The sequence below is a fragment of the Agelaius phoeniceus genome, chromosome 5 (assembly GCF_051311805.1).
Source record: "Agelaius phoeniceus isolate bAgePho1 chromosome 5, bAgePho1.hap1, whole genome shotgun sequence".
In the NCBI taxonomy this organism is placed as follows: domain Eukaryota; kingdom Metazoa; phylum Chordata; class Aves; order Passeriformes; family Icteridae; genus Agelaius; species Agelaius phoeniceus.
In genome coordinates this window covers 37,713,774-37,735,095 of record NC_135269.1, presented here as the reverse complement: position 1 = coordinate 37,735,095, position 21,322 = coordinate 37,713,774, and the positions used below count along the sequence as shown (strand labels likewise).

Genomic DNA, 21,322 nt, shown 5'->3' with positions numbered 1-21,322 from the left:
CTTCCATAGCATACATGTGGTATATGTATGCTGGTTGTTTTGTGGATCAGACTCTTCAGAATCAAAGCTGTTACTTTTTGTATTGTACTTTAAAAGAAACATACAGAACTGTTCTTTTGGTGTCAGGTTTCTGAAAGGGCTAAAAATGTCTTCAGTTAACTCTTGCTTGTGATAAGCAAGTGATAATGGCATCCTAGAACTAAGTGACCAAGAAAGAAGCACAGGCAAACAGAAATAGTTACATATCTCTAAGTGCCACTAGTTGCTTTTTTCTTTCCCCAGTCTGACATTTCTTCTAAAATGCTGTTGGACAACAGCCCCAGAAAGATAACTTGTACACTTACTATAAATATTTTCACAGTAGTAAAAATGTCTTGTGGTGGGACCACCCTGAAGAGGAGAAAATGCAGCATTTGTTAGAGCCAAGTTAAGAGAGTGCATCATGTAGCTGGGGACACATCCTGGAAAAGGACCTCCTGAGTCCTTGCACCCAGTCTTACTACTGTGTTTGACAACCAGCTATATCAGCAACTCATCAAACTTCAGTTTGAATATGTCTAGAGTCTTCTGATTCCAGTACTCATACCAGAAAATGTTCTGGATTCAGAATTTCTTGAAAGAATTGCAGAGCATGAAGTCTGAATTCTGGTTATGGTGGCCAAATGCTTCATTTTACACTACTTTTCAGAAGAAAATGAAAACATTGATTTTAAAGCCTGCCATATAGAACATTAAATATAAAGTTTCTTGTTTCTTCCACAGTAAATGTGTCCTGACCTGGTAAAGGAGGGACAGAGCTGTCCTTTAACAGATAGCTGTGTCCTTCTTGGACTTGATAGATTTCATTGGTCTATAAAGAGTATGCAGTAAGGAAAATGTGCAAGTAGGAAAGACTGAATCTAGATCTTACGTGTAGTTCATTGCTTTGAAAGAAAACATTTTGACTTGTTGTCATACCTTAGGCCTGGAGCAGAAAGGAGAAACAAATCAGAGAAAAAGGGCTCATTGTAATCAAGGGAAGGTCTGACAAATTAGGCATGACATGGTACCCTGTTTCCTCTTAGGACCCCTAGCTTCCTCACAAAACATGAAGAATGGAAAATCTGGATGCCCTGGGTTTGGCCCTTTTGTTAGATGCCACTACTGAGGTCCAGTAGTAACAGTAACTGGATCATTTATGTTGTTTCTATTTTGTGGGATACTATCATATGGCTATTATTTCTCTTTTTCAAGCTGTCACTTCTACATCTTTCCTAAATCCATTCAGTTTCTTTCTATTTCATTTATTGGTAAGGGGCCATGTCTGGCTTTACTACAGACAGTTCTTTCCCAGAGCCGGGTCTTAGATAATCCGCACTGTGTCTGGGGAGGCAGATTAATTTGTAAAACCTGGTGTTTCCAGTTCTCATCAAGGCCAGAACCTTGCAGGTCTTGTGAAAAGGAAGAGTCAGATGAATAAAAGTAATAATTTACAGTAGATTATCTGAGACTTTTTTTGAGATATGTAAACCCTCTTGCTCTAGCACGTAATACACCTGCTGATTGACAGAGATGGAAGGGCAGAAGAGAGAGAGAGGCTAACAAATGAGAAAAAGGATCAGGTTGTGCTGTAGGCTTTTTACAGCTCTTCATTCTCAGTGGTGCTACTTACTAAAGCATTTGGGTTAATTAAGATGCAAAAGTTACATGGTTACTGGAGGGGATGAGAGATTGTATTTTCTAGTTCTGGGTGCAAAGTCAGCTTAAGATATTTTTTAGGCTATCTATGTACCCTTCCAGACAGGATTAAGATCAGTTAATCTCAAAATTATTATCATCCCAAAGACACTTATTACCACCATAGTAGCTCTCAGTAAAAAGACTGTGTTGCCTTTTGTATGGATCACACATGTGCCCTGTGTACCTTTCTATAAAATAAGAGACTAATGTGTTTCAATCAGTGTCAGGCTATGAATATGGAATGTTTAGTCTTCAGTGGAATGAGTCTCATGCCTTGTAGAAAATAACTTATTGAAAGTTCACTTGTTGTCAGTCCAGGCACTGTTTGGGTGTCACCTCTCACATTAGCACTACCAAGGCAGAATATGCCAGTAAGATAGGTGAAAATACTAAATTTCTTCCTGCCTGGATAGATGCATACAAATAAGAGTTTTTCTGGCAGAAGATGTGGAAGTGAAAGAGACTGAAAAGTGAAGAATTAGAATTACAGATCTGGGTCATAGGAGAATAAAATGTCTTGTTATTTGGACTCCTTTTTGGTCAGGGGTAGGTGAAGGAAATAGGGTGAAAATAACAGTTCATAGTTGGCAAAACTACTGGTTTACTAATTAAATAATACAGTGTGGTAGAAACTTTTAAAGCTGGTTGAAGTTCAAAGTTCTTCCTTCTCTTCAAATTATCATACTTTTTTTTTTTAACTGCAGGCTGTTTGTGTTTAGGATATGCGTATGTTTGCTTCACTTTAACTCAATTTAAGGCTGATTTAAAAAATAACTAGTTCACTTTAATATGCTTCCTGTTGCTTGTAATGCTCTTAAAAATGGAATGTTGGAGTATTGTATTAACTTAATATCCTGCTTCTAAATTCAAGGGCATAAAAAGAAGCTACTTCTCCCCTTCAGTGGCACTGAATAGTTTTTAATTCATTGATTTGGAGAAGTGTCCTCCAGTGATAATGAGGGAAAGTCTTTGCCATGTGGTTGCTAATGTGTGTTAAGTGAATGTCTGCACACCAGAGCATACAGAGTCATTCTGTGTGATTTCTGTGACATAAATACAAGAGTAAGTGTAAAATAATAGAAATGTGGATGTTTTTAAGAGCGTGAGACAGAGAAAGGCAGATCTGCAGTGCTGGAAGAGAGGCGGAACTTGTATTGTGGAATGCCCTAGGGACCTGATTGTATCAGTTTACATTTCCTATGCCTGTTTTGCAGAGAAAACAACTATTTTCTATTTTTTTTAACTGTAAATGGAAGTCTTTTTTCTTTGGCTTATGGATTAACATTGTTGACAAAGTACTCATGAGTTGCCTCCAGGTTGTTGCTGTAAGTTGAAAGCCACTGGCAATTTTGTTTGTTAGAGGATGAAACTGTTTAGGAGAAAAGAAAGAAGAAAGGAAGGGATAGAGGGAAAAAGATAGGGTTTCCTAGGGGGTTATTTTAAAATGCTATCTCCTTGCTTTGCACCTGCTGAGAAATTAGAATTTAAGCTCGCCTGGATTCCCTATGGCTACTTGCTGTCAGTGCCTGTTTTGGCAACCTCTGAGCAAAAAGCATGAAACAGCTTTGAGTCTCTTTCTTCTCCCCTCCTTCCCATCTGTTGCTTCACTCTGGATCATGAGGTGTGCCAGCCTCCTTGTGCTGGGAGAGAGATCAAGCAGAGGCTCTTCTATAAATGCTGACAGTGTCCGAGACCCCTTTAATTGGCATTATCAGCAGTGTCCCAGCTATCAGCCGAGGATCAATGCAGACAGAGCATGGAGCAACACCTGGAGTCTTTGCACTGGTATGAACGAGTTTCTGAAAAAAGAAGCCTGGTCTTGCAAGCAAGGCAGTAAGAGCATTAGTGTTCTTTGAGGCTGGTACCTCTCTGAAATCAGTTTTAGGGTTAAAGTTATGCAACCAGTGCTATGTAATTTTTTTTAGTATATACCACTCTAGGACTAATGTCAGCTAAAGGCAAAAATGTATAGAAAAGGCAGGTGCATGTACAGTTCAGACTGAAGGCAGAGAAAATATTTGATCTTTCATTTTTTATTAGCTAACCCATTTTTCAGCAAAGCTGAGGTGGAACAGGTGTGGCCAATTCAAGGATTCTTCCTTTCCTGGAAACAGTCCAGGTATGAGTGACTTGAGAGTATGGGAGATATGACACTTCCTTTGTTAGCTGCATACTCATGATTTGAAGCATGATTATGAAATCCTTCCTGTAACACATGAATTTAAAATTAATTCTAACTGCCATTGTTGCAGAAGTGAAGGTTCCTGTCCTGGTTATAGGGGTATAGAAAGCTAGCTGATAGGCTACCTATTAAAAGTTTATAAAGCCATGTTACATAAAGACAGCTCTTTGAATTTGGCTATATGTTTCAGTAGTGAAGGCTGATTTTTTTCCCTTGTTGTAACATTTCATCCTGAATTTTCTTTGTAAAGTGGACAAAAACAGTAACATGTTTTTTATTTCCTTGTTTTCAGGAGAAAAGGAGGCTAACAACAAAGAAAAGTATATTTCACAATATTGAAATTATTCGGATGAGAATTATTCTGAGAGGTGGAATTTAAAATTAAAAATTTCTCTCTTTCTCCCTTCTTTCTAGTCTCCCCTATTTTTATCCAAAACAGTTTGACTTTGAGAGTAAAAAATACATTATTAAGAGGGTTTTTCACAGAGAGTTTATTAAAGAGAAGGATAAAACTGTAAATGAATTCATGCAGAACTATAGTTCATCAAGTCCTGCAAGGGACACTACTACCTCTCATGCTCATCAAAAGTGGTAGGAGATTGGTTTGAAATAGATAGAAGAAAGTACTTTTTGAGAGTCTTTAGTGAAGTGCAGGAGAGAATTTTTGATTAATTTGCTCCAGTAAGGAATTGGATGGAAGTTGCCGCCTTTTTATCAGTTTCTGAAACTGATACTGTGGTTACTAAAAGTTTAATTTTTAGTATTTTCAGGGTACACTAACATCTTCTGTCACTGACTTTGCTGCTTCCTGGATGTTGAAATGTCACTTTTTACATATTTGTTTATCTCTGACTGTAACTGCTGGATTTACTTGTGAAATAAAAAGGAAATGAACAGCTCTTGCAGTTTCCAAAACTGTCATGCTAAAATAAGTCATAAGCATAATTTGGGAAACTTGTCAGACTGTAATTAGGATTAGTTTTATTGAAGGCTGTGTTGTGGTGGTTACTAAGCAAAAGATAGAACATAATTAATGACATCCACTTCAAGTCACCTTGTATTATATGCCTTTTAACTGTTGATTTATTGGTGCAAAATTACAATGAGGTGGCAGTGTGTGCCACTTCAGCATATTTGGGTGAGCCATTCAATCACCTCGAACATATTTCCTATTTGGGCTGGCAGACAAGCTTTGCATCAAGTGGCAGAGGAAGATAGATGTAGTCTGGAACTGTGCAGAAGAATGCTGCTTCAGGTATGCTCTAAGTTGGTGTTTTTCCTGAGTATTTTATGCTTTACCAGCACTATCTTTGTTCATATACCCATACAGAACCTTGACATAGTCAAGAAAAAACACATTGCAGCAGATCTGCTCTTCCTCTTGCATTCTGTTGCAAGCAAGAGGATCAGTGGTCCTGCTTCAGCCAAAGTAACAGACTCCTGCAAATTCAGTCAGTAGTGTGCTGGAAACAATGTGGACCTGAACAGAGTATGAAGTCTAGGAAGTACCAGGTTATTACAATTTTATGTCAACATCAGTATGTTACCTTCAACCTCAGATCTGATCACAGAGATATACAAATAGGGTTTTCTGATATACTGTGCTGGTGGGAGAGGGGGGGATAGAAAATTACCAGACCTGCAAGAAAATAATTGAAAAACAAAATCTGGTCACCTTCAATTGCAGATGCCTACTTAATAGTCATTTAGTTCAGAAGAAGCCACAAAATACTGCCCCACTGTTTGCAGCATCCTAAAACCTTTAGTACAAAAGTTAAAAGCCTCAAATTTGAAAGAAAACAGGAGAGACCAAGAGGTATAAATTTTTATTGTGCTTGGAAATATGTTAAACAGAATTTCCTGTATGAGCTTGGTAAGCTCACCATGTACCACTGCACAGACTAGACCAGTATAAGTATGGACCTGTACCACTGTGATGCAGGGGAAAGTTTCTGGGATGTCAATGTGAGGCACTGGCAGGGTGTCAAAAAGGTAGAATTGCTGATTCTGCATAAGGAAGGCTGGCGAAGAGATTCTTTCTGGTCTTTGATTACATGCACCCAAAGAATTTCAAGGATTCATGATACAACTACTTTTCTTTCTTGGGGGGTCACATGAGATTCAGTTCTCTCTTGAGTTTTTCTTACTCCTTTCTAGCATCCAAACAGAGAAAATTGCAAATGTACCTAAGGATGTGAAAGGCAGTAATCTAATATAGTCAGAAAGAAGATAAAGAGTTTTGATCAAGAGGAAGGGAGACATCATTACAGTACTAGGAGAGGAGAAAAGTTAACAAATATAATGAGGCAGAAGAGGTATGCTGAATTGACAGTGACAGTTATGTGGAGGCCAGAATGCCTGGATTTTCACCAGGCCAAGTCATTACTGGAATTCGTGTGCCTGGAGATGTGCTCTCTTAGCTGTGATTTCTACAGTACTTTTGTGAATCAGATGACATGCTGATGCAAGTCAATTCTCTGACTATGGAAAAACACTTCAAGAGCTGAAATCTCTAGGAATGACACTTTGCTAATGTCAGAAGGACTATTACTCCATAGACTAAGTAGCAGAATTCTGTGATAACTTCCATCATCAGGGTTCCTTGTCTTCTTTGTTAGTTGCTAGAATATATTTCTATAATTATGCATTTCTTTGTATTGCATACAATTGCATACAATTAATTCATTGTGTTTGGACATTTGTTTTCAATTGAAGCTATTTTATTACAAAAAATAATTTTTTTATTACAAAAATAAATGAAATAGTTTAGTATTTTATAAAAAATAGTTACTGTAAAATGATGAGAGAATGTCTGTGGAAAAAGCTGAGTATATGGAATGTTAAATACCAAATGGAAGGATGTGCTCCTCTAGATCCTAAAGTGATTGTTGGAATTTTTTATCTTTTGTCTGATGCTTTTAAAGTTTTCCATTGGTTACTTCAAGTGCTGAAGTTTGAAAGGACAGGTAATATTCTTGTACCTCATCACTTTGTCAAGTATAGTATTCCATTCACTGAAATTTTCATTGTCACTGCAACACTGACTCTTCACTTGTAAATGAAATAGCAGTTCCTTGTGCAGCGAAGAGCTGTGGCAAGAGACAAAAGTGGTTTTTAATAAATATGTGTTTAATTTTTTTCTTGCTGGCAGGATAGCTGGTATTCCTGAAGGCCCTAGTAATTTGTCTCTGTAGATGACTGTCTTTGGCCATCACTGCCATACCTTCAAGCTGACATCAAGCTGAACTCTCAGTCAGTGCAGACAGTAAGGAATGTACTGAGATTATATATGGTAATACAAAATACAGTACCATTCCTGTTATCTTTGAAGAAGAATGCACTGGACTTACTTTAAACAGTTTTTGAAGCTTTAAAGAAGAAATTTGGATTGGGGTATCCATAAAGAGCTAGTTTTAGCTGTGGATTTTTATTCCACCTAGCCAGAGGAGGTTCAGCACCTTTGAAGGTGTTAAGCAAAACCACCCTTGCTTGTTTTAGCTCTATTTGAAATGCAGATGGAGGGGAAAAAAAAAATCAGTGTTTACTAAAAGCGAGAGAACAAAATTGGCCTAAGGAGTAAAAGATGTTGAGAAGTATCAAAATACTAGCACAAAAAAGCAAACCAAATTGGCCTCTTATTGAAATACCTGTAATGTGCCTTCCATCAAGTAAAGTGATGAGATAAGGAGAGGATTCCTCCGCTGATATAATTGTTACTGTTTAATTTAAACCAGTAGATTTTTAATGCTTGCACCAAGAAAGAATCCCTCAGTTCTCCTTTGTTTTTCTTCAGCCTCGTCTGCATCTCTCATTTGCATTCTCAGATGCCAGTAGGGCGCTGACTGTGATCTTTCACATACTTAATAATTTGCTTTGAGCAAGTCTTAGTCCTTTAGAATCTGTTTTACATTTGAACTAGCATCTGATTTATATTGTTCCAGTGTTGAAAAGGGACCATGATCCACTTGTAAACAGTGTTTCATTCAGGCTGTTTAATAGCCTGTCTTTTAGGAGGAAAAGGTCATGCTTTTGGTGTGAAGGAGAACTTGGTTCAAAGTCTTCCGTGTGAATTTCGCATACTTCCAGTACAGATGATTTGATGACTTGGTGTCCTGGCTAACTAGGTTCACTACAGAACTGCAATGGTCCTCTGCATAATATTACTAAGATCTTTAAGAATGCTTCTGTGGTGCACATTGAATTAGTGTACTGTGTACCCTGTGTAGCTAGGAGTCAGAACAAAAAGACTTCCTAAATTCAGGGACTATTAAATTCTCATTCCATACTAGGCATTCTTTTGTGCCTTTCATTATACTGAAGATCTAGCAATTTATTCTCTTTCTTCTAGCAGACATTACAATACTTGTTTTGTGCAAGTTATTCTTATTTTCAAGTTATTGAAAGTTATTTTCTGAAAAGAAAAGCCTGTATGCTCAGTCAAACATCAAACCTCACCGATGCAGCAAAATCTTTAATTGGATTTTTACTTTAAAGAGGAATGATCAGAAATTGTGTTTTCTGTAAATAATAATGAAGCAGGATCGTTTGGGAAAATTATGATTCTAACAGAGAAAAGTCATAATAGAAACATTTTAAAATGAGACCTGTATTATCTTAATGTAAATTATTCATTGGTTATCGAGTTTTGATGAGGTTTGTGAACCTAACTTTGTTATGATTCTTTAATATAACTTTAATATAAATTTAATGTTTAAATCTGTGATGCAGAGAATGGAATTCTACTCAGGGAAACAATTCTGATTTCTGTATAATTGGAAAAGTTTATATATTCATTGGGCTAGTAGTACTGGGAGCAGACATCTATCTCCATGACTTTGTAATGTCATGGTATAACATGGGGCATAAACAAGATTGTACTTGGACAAATAGTGCTATTGCAGGAGAAGAACGTGCTACATCTGTTTTGGTATCTTTCTTGTTGCCAGGGGCTGATCAGGAAGGTTCTCGGCTTCTGTACCTGTCAGATGCAACTGATTGAACCCAATTTCTGTCTGCTTTATGTTCACTTTATTCAAACTTCTTTTTATGGCTTCTTCTACTTGTTCAGTTTAACTGCTGTTTTTCCTTCCACATCTTTGATACTCATGTGGTCATTCAATTCTCCGTGTCACTGCATTTTGTGTAAATAGTTTGCTCTCAAATACAACTGCCCCATGTAAAGCTGTTTCATAGCTGTTTCATAGAATTGTTAAGGTCATCACCCTGCAATTTGTGAAATGCAAAATACATGGAGAAAAAGTAGATATACTTCTTTGTCTGCAATTCTTCTGGCTCTTGAGTACTGAAAACAGTTATTTCATTTGGCCATGACAAGAGTTCTCTCTCTGTTTACACAGAGTAGTATTCTAAGTAAAACATGGACACTAACAGAAAAATACTTTATGGGAAATAAATTAGTAAAAGTGTACAAAATGCTGTTATTTAAAACATATTTTTAATCAGACTTTAGCATAAAATACTCTCTTTTGAACTAAGATTGTAAATTGTAGTGGATTTGTGTAGGCCTGATTGATCTTTGTTCTATTCTGCTAATTTAAATTTGATGTAATATTCAAACTGTTTGACGAAGTCTTAAAGAATGACAGACTACTAAACTTGGAAAGATAATCTGCTAAACCCCAGGGAGCACAGAGATTGTGGTGTCTCAGTCCTTAGAAATACTCAAAAGCCATCTGGATATAGTCTTAGGTACCCTGGGTCTTGATGGCCCTCCTTGAGCAGGTGAGTTGGACAAGGTGAGCCTTTGGAGGCTCCTTCCAGTCCCAACCATTGTGTGAATCTGTTAGAGGACTGCCCTGATGCCATGTTAAAGGTACTTCAAAAATTTAGCTTTATGTTTTCTGTCATCCTGTTTCTGAATTGGCTGTTGGATTACAGGGAGATCTCTTTATCTCAGTTCTTGTTGCCTTTTCAGATTTCTATGATGTCTGTAAACAGGATTTCTCAGTAATGGTTACAGTAATTGCTGATTAAAAACCCCCTACATCTGGCAGAAATTTGGTTATATAATTCATTATTCCAAGGAATCTCAGTATCTCTTCTATTGACTAGACATGATGATAATGCTGTTGTACTCTGCCTGCACATCTCAATGCACTAAGAGCTCTCTGTACTTCCAATACAGTACTTCCAATGGATATCCATTGTGCTATTTTTTTTTTTTTTTGTGTGTGTGTTTGGTTTTAGCTTGGCCTTTTTCCAATCTTTCCAAAGTTCTTGAATGCCTCTTGCTGCTCTCTCTTCCTGTTTTTTCCCATAGGAAATGTTACTCTGTAAAACTTGATACCCTGTCCGTGCCATCATAAGATGAATGCATAACCTTTTCAAATGGCATCTGCCTGAATTTTGCACATTCATCTAACACAGGAATACCTGATATCAATGGCCTCTCAAATTACTTCCTTTTGTAGGCAGTAAAAAAGTTCCAATTTTAAGCAGATTCATCCTTGTTCAAAAGCAAGGGATGATGTAGCTACTTTATGTTTTCTTATTTTTAATATTCTGCAGTTGTCTTACTCTGCTGTAACTTTGAAAATAGCAAGGCTGTAGTGGGATTCAGTTGCTGCAAGCCCACTGTTATCCCATAGTGGTTTGTTACTAGTGTGTTGGGATTATTGGTCTCAGTCAGCAATGAGCTGTGTACATTGTGTTTGTTTAGATCTTTGGATAATGCAAGTAAAGATTGGTACAGAATGTAAACTCTGGTGGAGGTCACATTAGACACTGAAAAAATGCAAATGAATTAGTAAAGTGAGAGGAAAATGTTTTTATCCCCTACTGAAGTAAGAAGCTGCTTACCAGCCAGTTTAGCAGGGAAGATGTTTTTTAGTCTAATAAACAGATATTTGCATATCTAAGGAAGTGAACAAGCACTATTAAGAAAAATGGACAGACTTCATCTCAAAAATGGAGGAAACAGAAGGAGTGAGGATGAAAGATGTAAATCCATTTAGATCCCAGGAACATTTCAAAGCCTGTTGTGATTTAACTGACAAAGGAGTATGAAGATCTCAGAGGGAATGGAGGAGTGCACCTGAAGGTACTCAGTGAGACATTCATCATTTGCAGATGAATTCTCAGACCAGAACTTGTGAATAATTTTTTGATGATAGGGAAAATGTGAAACATAAGGCATGCACAAGGACCTGAGCTGGGATTACCTCCTTGTCAGTGCCAGCTCAATATGGATGTAGGTACAGATCAGTGTAACTACATTAAACATAGATTTTTTCTGTTTGGTGGTAACTTTAGTAAGCATTCAGCAGTGTTGTCAGATTTGAAAGTTATTGATAAAATGTATGACTGATTTTTTTACCGGAATTTGGCTTAAATGTGATTTAAGGGAAAAAAGAAGGCATGCTTAATATAAAAATATAGCAATGCCATACCCTAGGGCATTTGTGTATCATGAAAGTAAAAAGGAAATACTAATAGGAGTAAGTGTTGCTGTCATCATCCCCCTTGTCAGTATAGTCACTCTGTTGGTGGAGTGGAGAGCTGTAATCCATCACCTTTTCAGAATTTCTTCCCCCACTCTGATGAGGACTGTTGCTTGTCCAGACTGTCACTGTGTGCAGCTCCACATGTTCTCTGAGCTCTGGATGATTTTCTGTCTTGAATTTATTTTCTGGTGGGATATTGGATTATCAATCTTACTCTCTGAGTCAGAGATCTGACTGATCTCTGTAAACTTCGTTCTGGACTAGATGGTTCCTGTTGTTTGCCAGGCTCTGCTTTTCCTTTTTTTCTTAGGAAGTCAGGAGTCTGACTGAAATACTTGTCCCAGGTCTGTCCCTATCTCTTTTGTTGTCAGTTCTGGTTAGCTCCTTGACAAACTTCATTTGGTAGGATGAAGTTCATTTGGTATTGGTCGCTCTTTAGTGTGTCACTATTCTTTTGTAACTTCAGATAACAAATATGTCTTTCCTAGGGTATTTTATTTTTACAGTTTACAGTATTCCTTTTTTTGTGACAGATATTCATGTTTGGGTTCTACTCTCTGAGTTAATTGAAACTATTAAACACTTGCAGTATGTCTGGAACCACAACTGTCAGAAAAAAGGCTACTTTCTAATTGCTGCCTTTATTGTCATTAGTATCAGTTGCTTCCAGGTGCAGAACGAAGCACCATTTTCATCTCTTCTCATTGTTTTTCATGCTCAGAGAGATTTTCAGCTGTGGTGAAGCTATTCTGCTTTTCCATCTTGCTAATTTCTTTGATTTCTTTTAATTATTTCCCCCTCCCCCTTAGATAACCATGTGGGGTTAAGTCTGGGCCCAGATGCTTAAGCAAAGACCCTCTTTATTTGGAGACATGTTACTGCCTGCCTCTGCATAGCAGGGTGAGTACAGGGTGGAGCCCACCACTCAGCTCTCCAGCAGCAGGAAAGTGAAGCTGCTTGATGGTTCAGATCTTGGTGCTGCGTTTTACTGTGGGAAACGCAGGGTGACTGTGCAGAGGCATGATTTTTCTTCTGTCACGGTCTTGCATACATGATTTTTAACTGTGACTTTTTGGCCTGTCATGAGTAGCTGCACAGCACATGGTTGGCAGGCTGTGCCCATGCTGATAGGTAACAGAGTGAAGTAGTAAATTCACTTAGTTAAATCTCTCTGGGAAATCTAAAGGCATAAAGAGGTTCACGTTGGACTTCTGTATTCTAATTCATCAGGGTGTAATTTGAGCCTTTTGTGAATATGGATTCTGTGACAAGACTTAGTTTATATGGTCGCATCCTTAGCTATGAGTGGGAAGGAGAGTTTGGACTTGCATGAGAACAAAGTGAGTCCTTTGTTACTTGTGTTTCTTTAAAATTAAAGATGATGGGGTTTTATTGTGATATGTCATAGAAAGATACTAATTCTTTTATTAACATAATTTAATAAATAAAGTGATGAATGGATTACTATTTTTAGTGTTGAGATAGTAAAGTTTTATCCTGATCTACTATATCGAAAGGATTTGCATAAGAATGTAAGATAAACTCTATTCTAGGACTTAGGATACACAGCAAGATCTAAAAACAGTATCTCAGGAGCTGTACAGCACAGTCCATTTGCATTTCTTCATCTTACTCTGGAACAGAAAATAAATAGATACAGTCCTCACAAAAACATTGCCTTCAGATTTAGTGATTATGATTAGGTACATTGTAATTTTATCTCCAGGTGAAATGTAAGATCCTGCTAATGCTAAATAACTGCCTGTCTTTGCAAAATTTCTATTTCTACTTTCCCTATTAAACTGTGCCCATCCCCTGTGAATGTGATCTCACTTTAAAGCAAACATAAAAGAGGTAAATCTTGGTATATAGAGTGTTGTACATATGCAGACATTCATCTCTTTATTACTGTGGTGCAAATCAGTTTAATGTGTGCCAGATGAAAAAAAATAAATCTCATTACTGCTCTTAAGTAGAATGGAGTTCTGGAGCTTTCTGTGTACCTGCAGCTTGATTTTGCAGCAAAGAGAAGGAATATGGCAGTGGCACTTGATCATTTTCTTTGCAGCAGCATTCATACTGATAGTGCGCAGTAATCAGTGTCGTGTTGTTTTCAACCATAGAATCCTCATGCTCTATTAACTCTGGTGGTAGGAAAATGGCTGTTGGCAATTTTCCATCATGTCAGTGCTCTTAGTATTTACGTTAGAAACAGTATTTATGAAGGCAACAAAAGTATTTCTTGTTTTTTCCTCTCTCTGGATATTTCCGTGTTGAGAATGGGAATGTATTTTCTCTGTTTGTCTGTTGCTTACATCCTGTAGAGGATGCATATACAGTACTACCCCTGTTACCTGGAGTAACAGAAACCTGAGCTCATTTCAGCCTGTGTCCCAGTCTGAGCCATACAACTCCCTGTTTGAATTCCCACATAAGGCTGAAACTGAGGAAAAAAGTTTATATTTATAAAGAAACTTTGTGAAAGATTTTTTTTTCCTTGTTTAATACTGAGCAGAAATTCATAATGATCTGTCCAGGTATTATTTTAAAAGAAAAGCATTGCTCCTGTGCAGATCGATACAACCTGGATGATGCACAATTCATCCTCAATGGGCGATTGCATTCATTTTTCATTTTAACGTTGAATCATTTGATATACTTTGAAATAACAAAGCAATGATCTATGGACTGGGGGCATCAAAATTGAAAGAAATTTAATGATATGCAAGTCAAATAAAATCAACAGATTTCTATTTTATTTTCTGAAACTATAAACTAGCTGTCACCCAGTGTCAAGGCTCTGTTGCTTGAAAACATATCAGTTTTTCTTTCTGTGTTTCTGCATATTCTTTCTCCTTTCCCTCCCCAGCTTTCTCTCCCACATTTTTTTCCCTCTTGGATCCTTTAATATTCACATTGCATTAAACATCTGCTATACGTATCAAATACTGTGAGAATCCATCCATTGTTTATATCAGTTAATGTTAAGTAATACTTTGTACAGCAATAAGAAGCAATAAAAACCCCAGCAATAAACTGCTGTGTGATAGTGATTTCTCCTCAGGGCCTGCAGCAAGCCATTTGATTTGACCAGAATAACAGCAAACAGTTTTAGACCTTTCCATTAACTCTGCAGGCCAGTGTCTGTGTGGGTTGTTAATTGTCAAGCTTACAGAAGGGTGGTGGTGGTATAGTCCTGGAGATAAAAACTGATGGGTGCCAGAATAAGCATTTGGCTGAACAGAAGCATTCATTGAAGCTTTCCTGTGGGGGTGTCATCCAGGTTGTTTGTGGCTTCTGTGTGTTTGAATACTTAATGTGTATTGGGACAAGGCAGAGCAATACTATTAAGTTTAAAGACAGCTAATTCAGGATATTTAGGTCCTAACTGCCAAAAGTGAAATACTGAATTGATTTAGTTTTCAGGAAACATACACTTAGTATTTTCTGAAAATAGGGTGTTTCAAAGTGTCTCAAGGTAAACATGGGCTTGAGAGAGCTTTTACCAACCCTGAGATGTTTGGTTTTTTTGGTGTGTCATCCCATTGTAACATTCCCCTGCCTGCCTCCTCCCTCCCCCATGTATTTTAAGGGGATGAAAGTATATAATGAAGTGACTTGGTTTTCCAGAACAAACTTCTTTGATATATACTAATCAAACAGTGCAGAAAAAAAAATCAGCAGCTAATTTAGGTATTTCTTATAAGTACCATTATCAGTAGTTCTTTATCAGTAGAAAATTTGAATATTTCTTACAATAACTACTGTTTGACTTCATGTTTTTTAATGAGATCTGTCACTTTTTGTATTTGGCTTGTTCCTTAAAAATCTGTATAAATCATGAAATGGTATTGTGCTACAGAAAAGCATCTTCTACTTAGTAAAACAAATTACTTTGATTAAGGAATCTGAGTGGAAGAAATATACACCCTTCTGGTAAACAGTTATTTTTTTTTTTCCTATTGGTACAGTAGCATTCATTTAGGAAATTGCACAAGGCATTTAGAGAGATTTAATAAAGCTATTGATTGCATTATGCAGTTCTAGGAAAGGGCAAAAGACATACTTATGGCATGACTTAAATAAACTGATATTAGTCCATGCTTCCTCTTAACTTGTTGAATTTGCTGTCAAAAACGTGGAAATCCCGAGAGCAAGATACCTGCACCAATATCCTGAAGAAAGTTTTTGAAGAAATGAATGAAAATAACATTATGAGAGGCACATAGATAAATTCAAATTATTTTTGTAGGGTCATTTTTTGCAATAAAAGTAGGGATTATGAGGAAAAAATATGGAGTGAATAGTTTATCCCTGCATGCCTCCTGGGTTTATTAAGGAAAATGTCTGTGTAAAGACACTTGAGAGAAAATTATTGTCTCTCGCTTTGTTCTCATTTACAACTTGTGATGTTTCAAGGGTCTCAGATATTTATTTGGGAGATTTGTCCTGTATGCTAACAGAAAATGTGCAGAAATAATTCATACATCTAGTTTTTTTTCTTTTTACTGCTTTTTAACTTCCATCGTGAGTATTAGAAATTTAATACTGTCATATGTTCTGGAGTATCTAGCCCTTGGTTACATTACAACCAGCAGCTAAAACAAATAAGATTGCAGTGCATAATGTTAGTAGATGTGGATGTCTGTTGGTGTTTATTCATGCACTCATATTTATATGTATAGTAAGGATGTGTGCATGGGTGCAATATCCTTGTCCAGCTTCAAATGGAGGCGGTTAAATGTAGTAGAATCACCATATGAAGAAGATGCTTTGATGTTTGCAAGAGAGTAGGATGGTAAAGGGGGGGGGAAAGGCCCCACAGATCCATGGCACTCTGCATGAGAGAGCTGGATCTTTTTGCATTTAATCCTTTTCTGTTCTAACCTTGCTGTCTCTTAAAGTAAGAGTGATGTTCCCAGTTTGTGCTTTGGGGAATATAATGGTTTTTAACAGAACCTAGAAGATACCATGACTGAGTGGCAAAGATTGAAAAACAGTATCATTTGTACAAATTGCACAGATACTAAGTTCATAGATAAAAAAATCCCCATCAAATGTGTATTTTCTTTGTGGCCAACTTAGGTGTGAAATTGCTAATTTCTATTTTGCAGTATGATGATAGCTTGCTGATAATGTCAGAGGATTGTATTTTGATGTAAGCTCACATAGTTATGATGCCTTAATTAAATGTTTGGAAATAAAACAAGCTGTTGAGCTATGTACAATTTTTGTAACTTAATTTCTTTTTAATGAAAGTCATACAGAAATAGATTTAAAATAAGGTATTGAATCTATTAATTTAATCCAAATGCTGTCCTTCTATTCAAATAATTGTACTAGTATAGCATGTTAGTATGAAGCTCCAACATATTTTTGTCTTGTGATTTTATTTTAGATGTGTAATTTTTACTTGTTGGTCATGAATTTAGTCTCTGTGAAGGCCAGGAGGTAGAAACCCTTTATTATTCCAGCACTACATGGGACTCTGCACTGCTGTATCAGAAAATCTCAAGTAACAGTTTTATGACGCATGAGGATATTATTCTCTGCAAGCAATAACACACATTTCTATTTCCCCAGCAATATCCACATAATCAAACATTCACAAGTGCTTTACAAAGAATTTAATTAAATAGTGTGCAGAGTGACTGGATGCAGCATGTACACAAGCTGTTAGATATTCAGTAGTTCCCATTTTGCAGTTAGTGCAGAACACTTTCGTGCAGTAATATGTTGAATGATATTTCCATCAAAATGTGCATTATCACTCCTCCCTTTGTACCTTACTCCTTAAGAATGACACTAAAACCTTAACAGATGTCACCTCCAGAATCACAGGATACCTTGCTCAGGGCTCTAATGGTGTGATAAACAGGGAAATACAAATTCTCATGTTGAGACTTGAACATCACACATTGTTCCTCTGAAATCAAGCATTTATTACTCCCCAGAGAAAGATATAGATTATTGTGTCTTCTACCACAAAACTAGACGTGTTTGGAATTTTATTTAAAGGTAGTAGAAATTTTTGAAGCTATCAAAGACCAACCACTGGAAAATTAACATTGAGACTAGGATATTCAGAATTTAGATGTAGCAATAAGAAGCAAAAAATTTCATGACTGTGAGTATTTTCAGAGACCATTCTGTCAGTCAGTAGAGATTAAGAAAGTCTCTTTGGCATTAAAGTGTAGTGTATCAGTGTCTGTACTAGGAAATGATAGTGTGCTCATATTCACTCAACATTATTGGTATGCTCATGTCACCTGCAGGGATTACCATTCTGGAAACTGACAGGGTTATCTAATATGTTTTGTTTTCTCTCCTCAAAAAGCCCTTTCAGCAGTAGCCGGTGCGTGAAAGGGCTTTTCAGGCTTGCAGAGAAATGGGGCTGTGTTGGATGAAAGTGATTTAAAATATCCCTCTGTGGCTGCCTTCCTGCAAGGTTTTGATCTGTCCATCAGATTGGAAGGTTTTGTTGGTGTGTCAGTGCTGTAAAGTATCAGTCCAAACCAGAAAAGCAATAACAATGACACAAACAGTGACAGTCTCTAATTAGCCATAAATGTGTTTAGTGTGAGACCTCACCCTTGTTTCCCAGTTCCACAAGAGTTATTCCAGTTTATTACTGGATGACACTGACAAAATCTATCCATTTTGGCTGGAAAGAAAAACCAAAAACTACAAATGAACACAAAGGAGAGTAAAGAGATGAAAGGACCAGTGAAAAATAGGGGCTTGGTTTTACTTTTGTGCTTGTTCTGTTCAGTGTTTAGTTTTACTTTTGTGCTTGTTCTGTGTTTAAAGGGAAGTGCTGGAAACTTAATTGGGGTAAATAAGAACAATATTTATCTTCCGAAGACACCTTTTGGAGGAAAGTTAAATTGGTGTAAGAGAAGTTATTGCTTCCTTTACAGAATTGAGAATGGGAGAGATCCCTGTTTAATGTTAATGAAAACTTGTCATTAACTTCAGTGATTCTACGTGGTAATGTTTGTGTCTTTTTTCCCCCATCCCTATTCCTTCTTTGTATAGCAGACAGGAGCTTTTCATTTTGCATGTCATTTATAAAAAATTGCAGTTATTCTAAAAAAAATTGTACAGTTCAAGCTTCAACTGAAGAAGAAAAGGAAAACATATATTTTGAATTTACTCACATGCCTAATTTTGAACACCATATTTTGGATTTTTCCTTATTTTCTTTAATTAGGCTCATGTTCTAGTGTTTGCTTTTCTATAAAATATTTATTTTTTAGCATTTGAAATATGTCTCTGTAATTTGGATGTTTTCTGCATGTATTTGGAAGTACCTGCTAGACTTGCCCTAAATTCACTAGGAGGCTAGTATTTTTATGCTTCTTAAAGCAGGCCCTTTTTAGGAATGCCAGAATGTACCCAAATTCTCATTTCCCAGTATTTCAGTGGCAACTTCCTTTGAATTTTGGAGCAGGATTCCTGCAGTTTGTTTGTTCTCCAAGCCAATACCAGCACATGCATCAGCAAGCCAAAACAGACAAACCTAGGAGAAGTGTCAGTGCTGTAATACAATTTATAGTACTATTTAGAATAATTAGGTCAGAATTTCACTTGTTCATGTTAGGAAGTCACCCAGTGAAGGACCACCTAGACAGACTTGTGATAACTGCCAATGAACTAGCTTTGGAAGCAGAAGTAGTAGAGGCAAATGAGAGAGGAGTGTGGCAGCCAGGCTAATTAATTAAGAAGTCAGGCTAATTAGTTTGACTGGAGGGAGCACCATGCTGATGTCACATTGCAGCTTCCAAAATGCTGTGTGATTTGCACATGGGTTGTACTGGGCTTCAAATAGACAAACAAGTTGTTTCTGGGCTCTTTCAGAAATTTTTTGCCATGAAGCAGAATTGTGTATTGGTTCATTTATGAACCTATATTGAACCTATGTAAATTTACTGTAATTTTAGATTTCTTTCCAAACTGGTAGTCAATTTAGTTCCTTTTCAATCTTGGCAGTAAGATTTTTCTAAGACATGCATTGTAGTATTGAGCTGTTCAGCCTCATGCCACTGGGACAGATTCCTTTGTGCTTTTTTTTACTCGATGAAGGACCATCGCATCTTGTTCCTAATATTTTCTCACTTAATAAATACAAAACTGAGGTAAAGTTCTTTAAGTTGCATATGGTTCCATTGTTCCATCTGGCAGGGCTGAGAGGTGGCTGTCAGCAGTCTTGCTCCCAGAGGATGCATGCTAGCAACGGTGTACACTGGAAAATGCCTTGTTCAGTAAGAACTGGGGATTCTGAACAGTTTGCCATTTTTTCTTGATGTTATGAAACGATATTTCTTCAGTGCACCCCTACATGTCAGTCATTACATACAGTTTGATGTATAAATGTTCATAAAGGAGTTGCTTTAATGAAAAGATAAAAAATACTTGTAGTAAGAGTCTGTGTTACTGTGCTGATATGGTATAGTAAACATTTGAAGCAGTATCAAACCCAGAAGTAAATCAACAAGGTGTTGTGAATAAGCTGGATTCTGTATAAAAAGCTTCATTAGAAATACTTAGTACTGTATTACATCAATAACATGGTTATCATTTGTGAGCAGATAGTGGCATAAGATAAAAATGAATACTTTATTAATGTTTCCTAAGAAATATTACCAGAGGGCTTTTCTTTTTCCCCATGTATGTTATATAAAATGCTTTCAGTGATGATTTATGGTCCTTCTTACAATAGCTCTTCAGCATAGTAGCTCCCACAAGGAGTTAACATATATATTTTCTATTTCTAGATCTGTTGGCTGTGCCTAAGCATCCATATGCTGCTATGGAAAACTGGGGACTGAGTGTTTTCGTGGAGCAAAGGATACTGCTAGATCCAAGCATTTCTTCTATTTTATACCTACTGGATGTCACCATGGTCATTGTACATGAACTATGTCATCAGGTATTTAAGGTGTTCACATATTTGAGCTTAATGTCAGAAACCATGTGCTTTTCAGAACTGAAAATGAATTTGTATTGTACATATGGATGGTTGTGATTTCTATTGTAGCTGGAATCCATGTAACATGGTGGTCTGTAAGACAAATCCCTCCAATACAGAAACTGTGAAGACTCAAAATGGGGATAGAAGAGAAAATTGGTAGCAATAAACAGCTTCTCTGTCTTCTGTCTGTGTGTTTGTATGTCACTGTCTTTGTTACTGGTATGTAGAATAAACTTGTTGATAGCAGATTCATGCTAAGCTTCATGTTCATGTCAAAAAATATTTTGGCTGAAATCAATTTAGTAGTAGTCTTTGTCTTCTGTTGTATATACATATATTCATTTTCTTTTTCTTCTCAGTTTTTTTTCCCAGTTTGGTATTGACCCTCTCTGTTCACCAACGGTGAATAAGTGACTCTTTATGTGTACAGAAACTATTGTGTCAATAAGAAAACTTAAAATAATAAACCCATATTACAATTTATTTTACATTTTCCCCATCTTCTTCTCTCAAGCTAAACACATTACAAGTGTTAGTAATATTGAATTGAATGCAAATGTTATTGAAGAAATTTGCTACAGGGGCAGGAAACGCTTTCTTACACTCATAAGAGGCATAATCATAGCCTTCAGGTTAAGATGAATGAAATCCTACTGTGTAATCACCATGGCTTACATCTGTGAATTTACACAGTATTCTTTAAAGGCAATGCAAATTCTTAACACTTTCTGCAAATAAAAAGTACCATGTAAAAGGAAGTCATTGAAATGGCGTTTTGGGAGATGAACCTGAAAATAATGTTCGGTTCATGTTTGTATTTCACATTAAATTGGTCGATGAATATGAAGTCCTCAACTAAAACAGGAAATTTTTATTGAAAGTTACTGCTGGTTTGATCTTGATACTTTCATCTGATTTTGCTATAAGCTCTTCACTGTGCAATAGAGTGCAATAGAGTAGTATACAGTTCAGCTAGAAAAATTA

At 36.7% G+C, this 21,322-nt stretch overlaps 1 protein-coding gene across 1 annotated transcript in view; it reads left to right on the top strand.

Annotated features, from left to right (window-relative positions):
- The window catches only part of TRHDE (thyrotropin releasing hormone degrading enzyme), a 210,068-nt gene that overhangs the window by 60,118 nt on the left and 128,628 nt on the right, over positions 1-21,322 (top strand). The window contains exon 4 of the mRNA XM_054631593.2: positions 20,142-20,296. Within this exon, the coding sequence (XP_054487568.1) occupies positions 20,142-20,296 (155 nt within the window). The remainder of the gene's footprint in view (positions 1-20,141; positions 20,297-21,322) is intronic.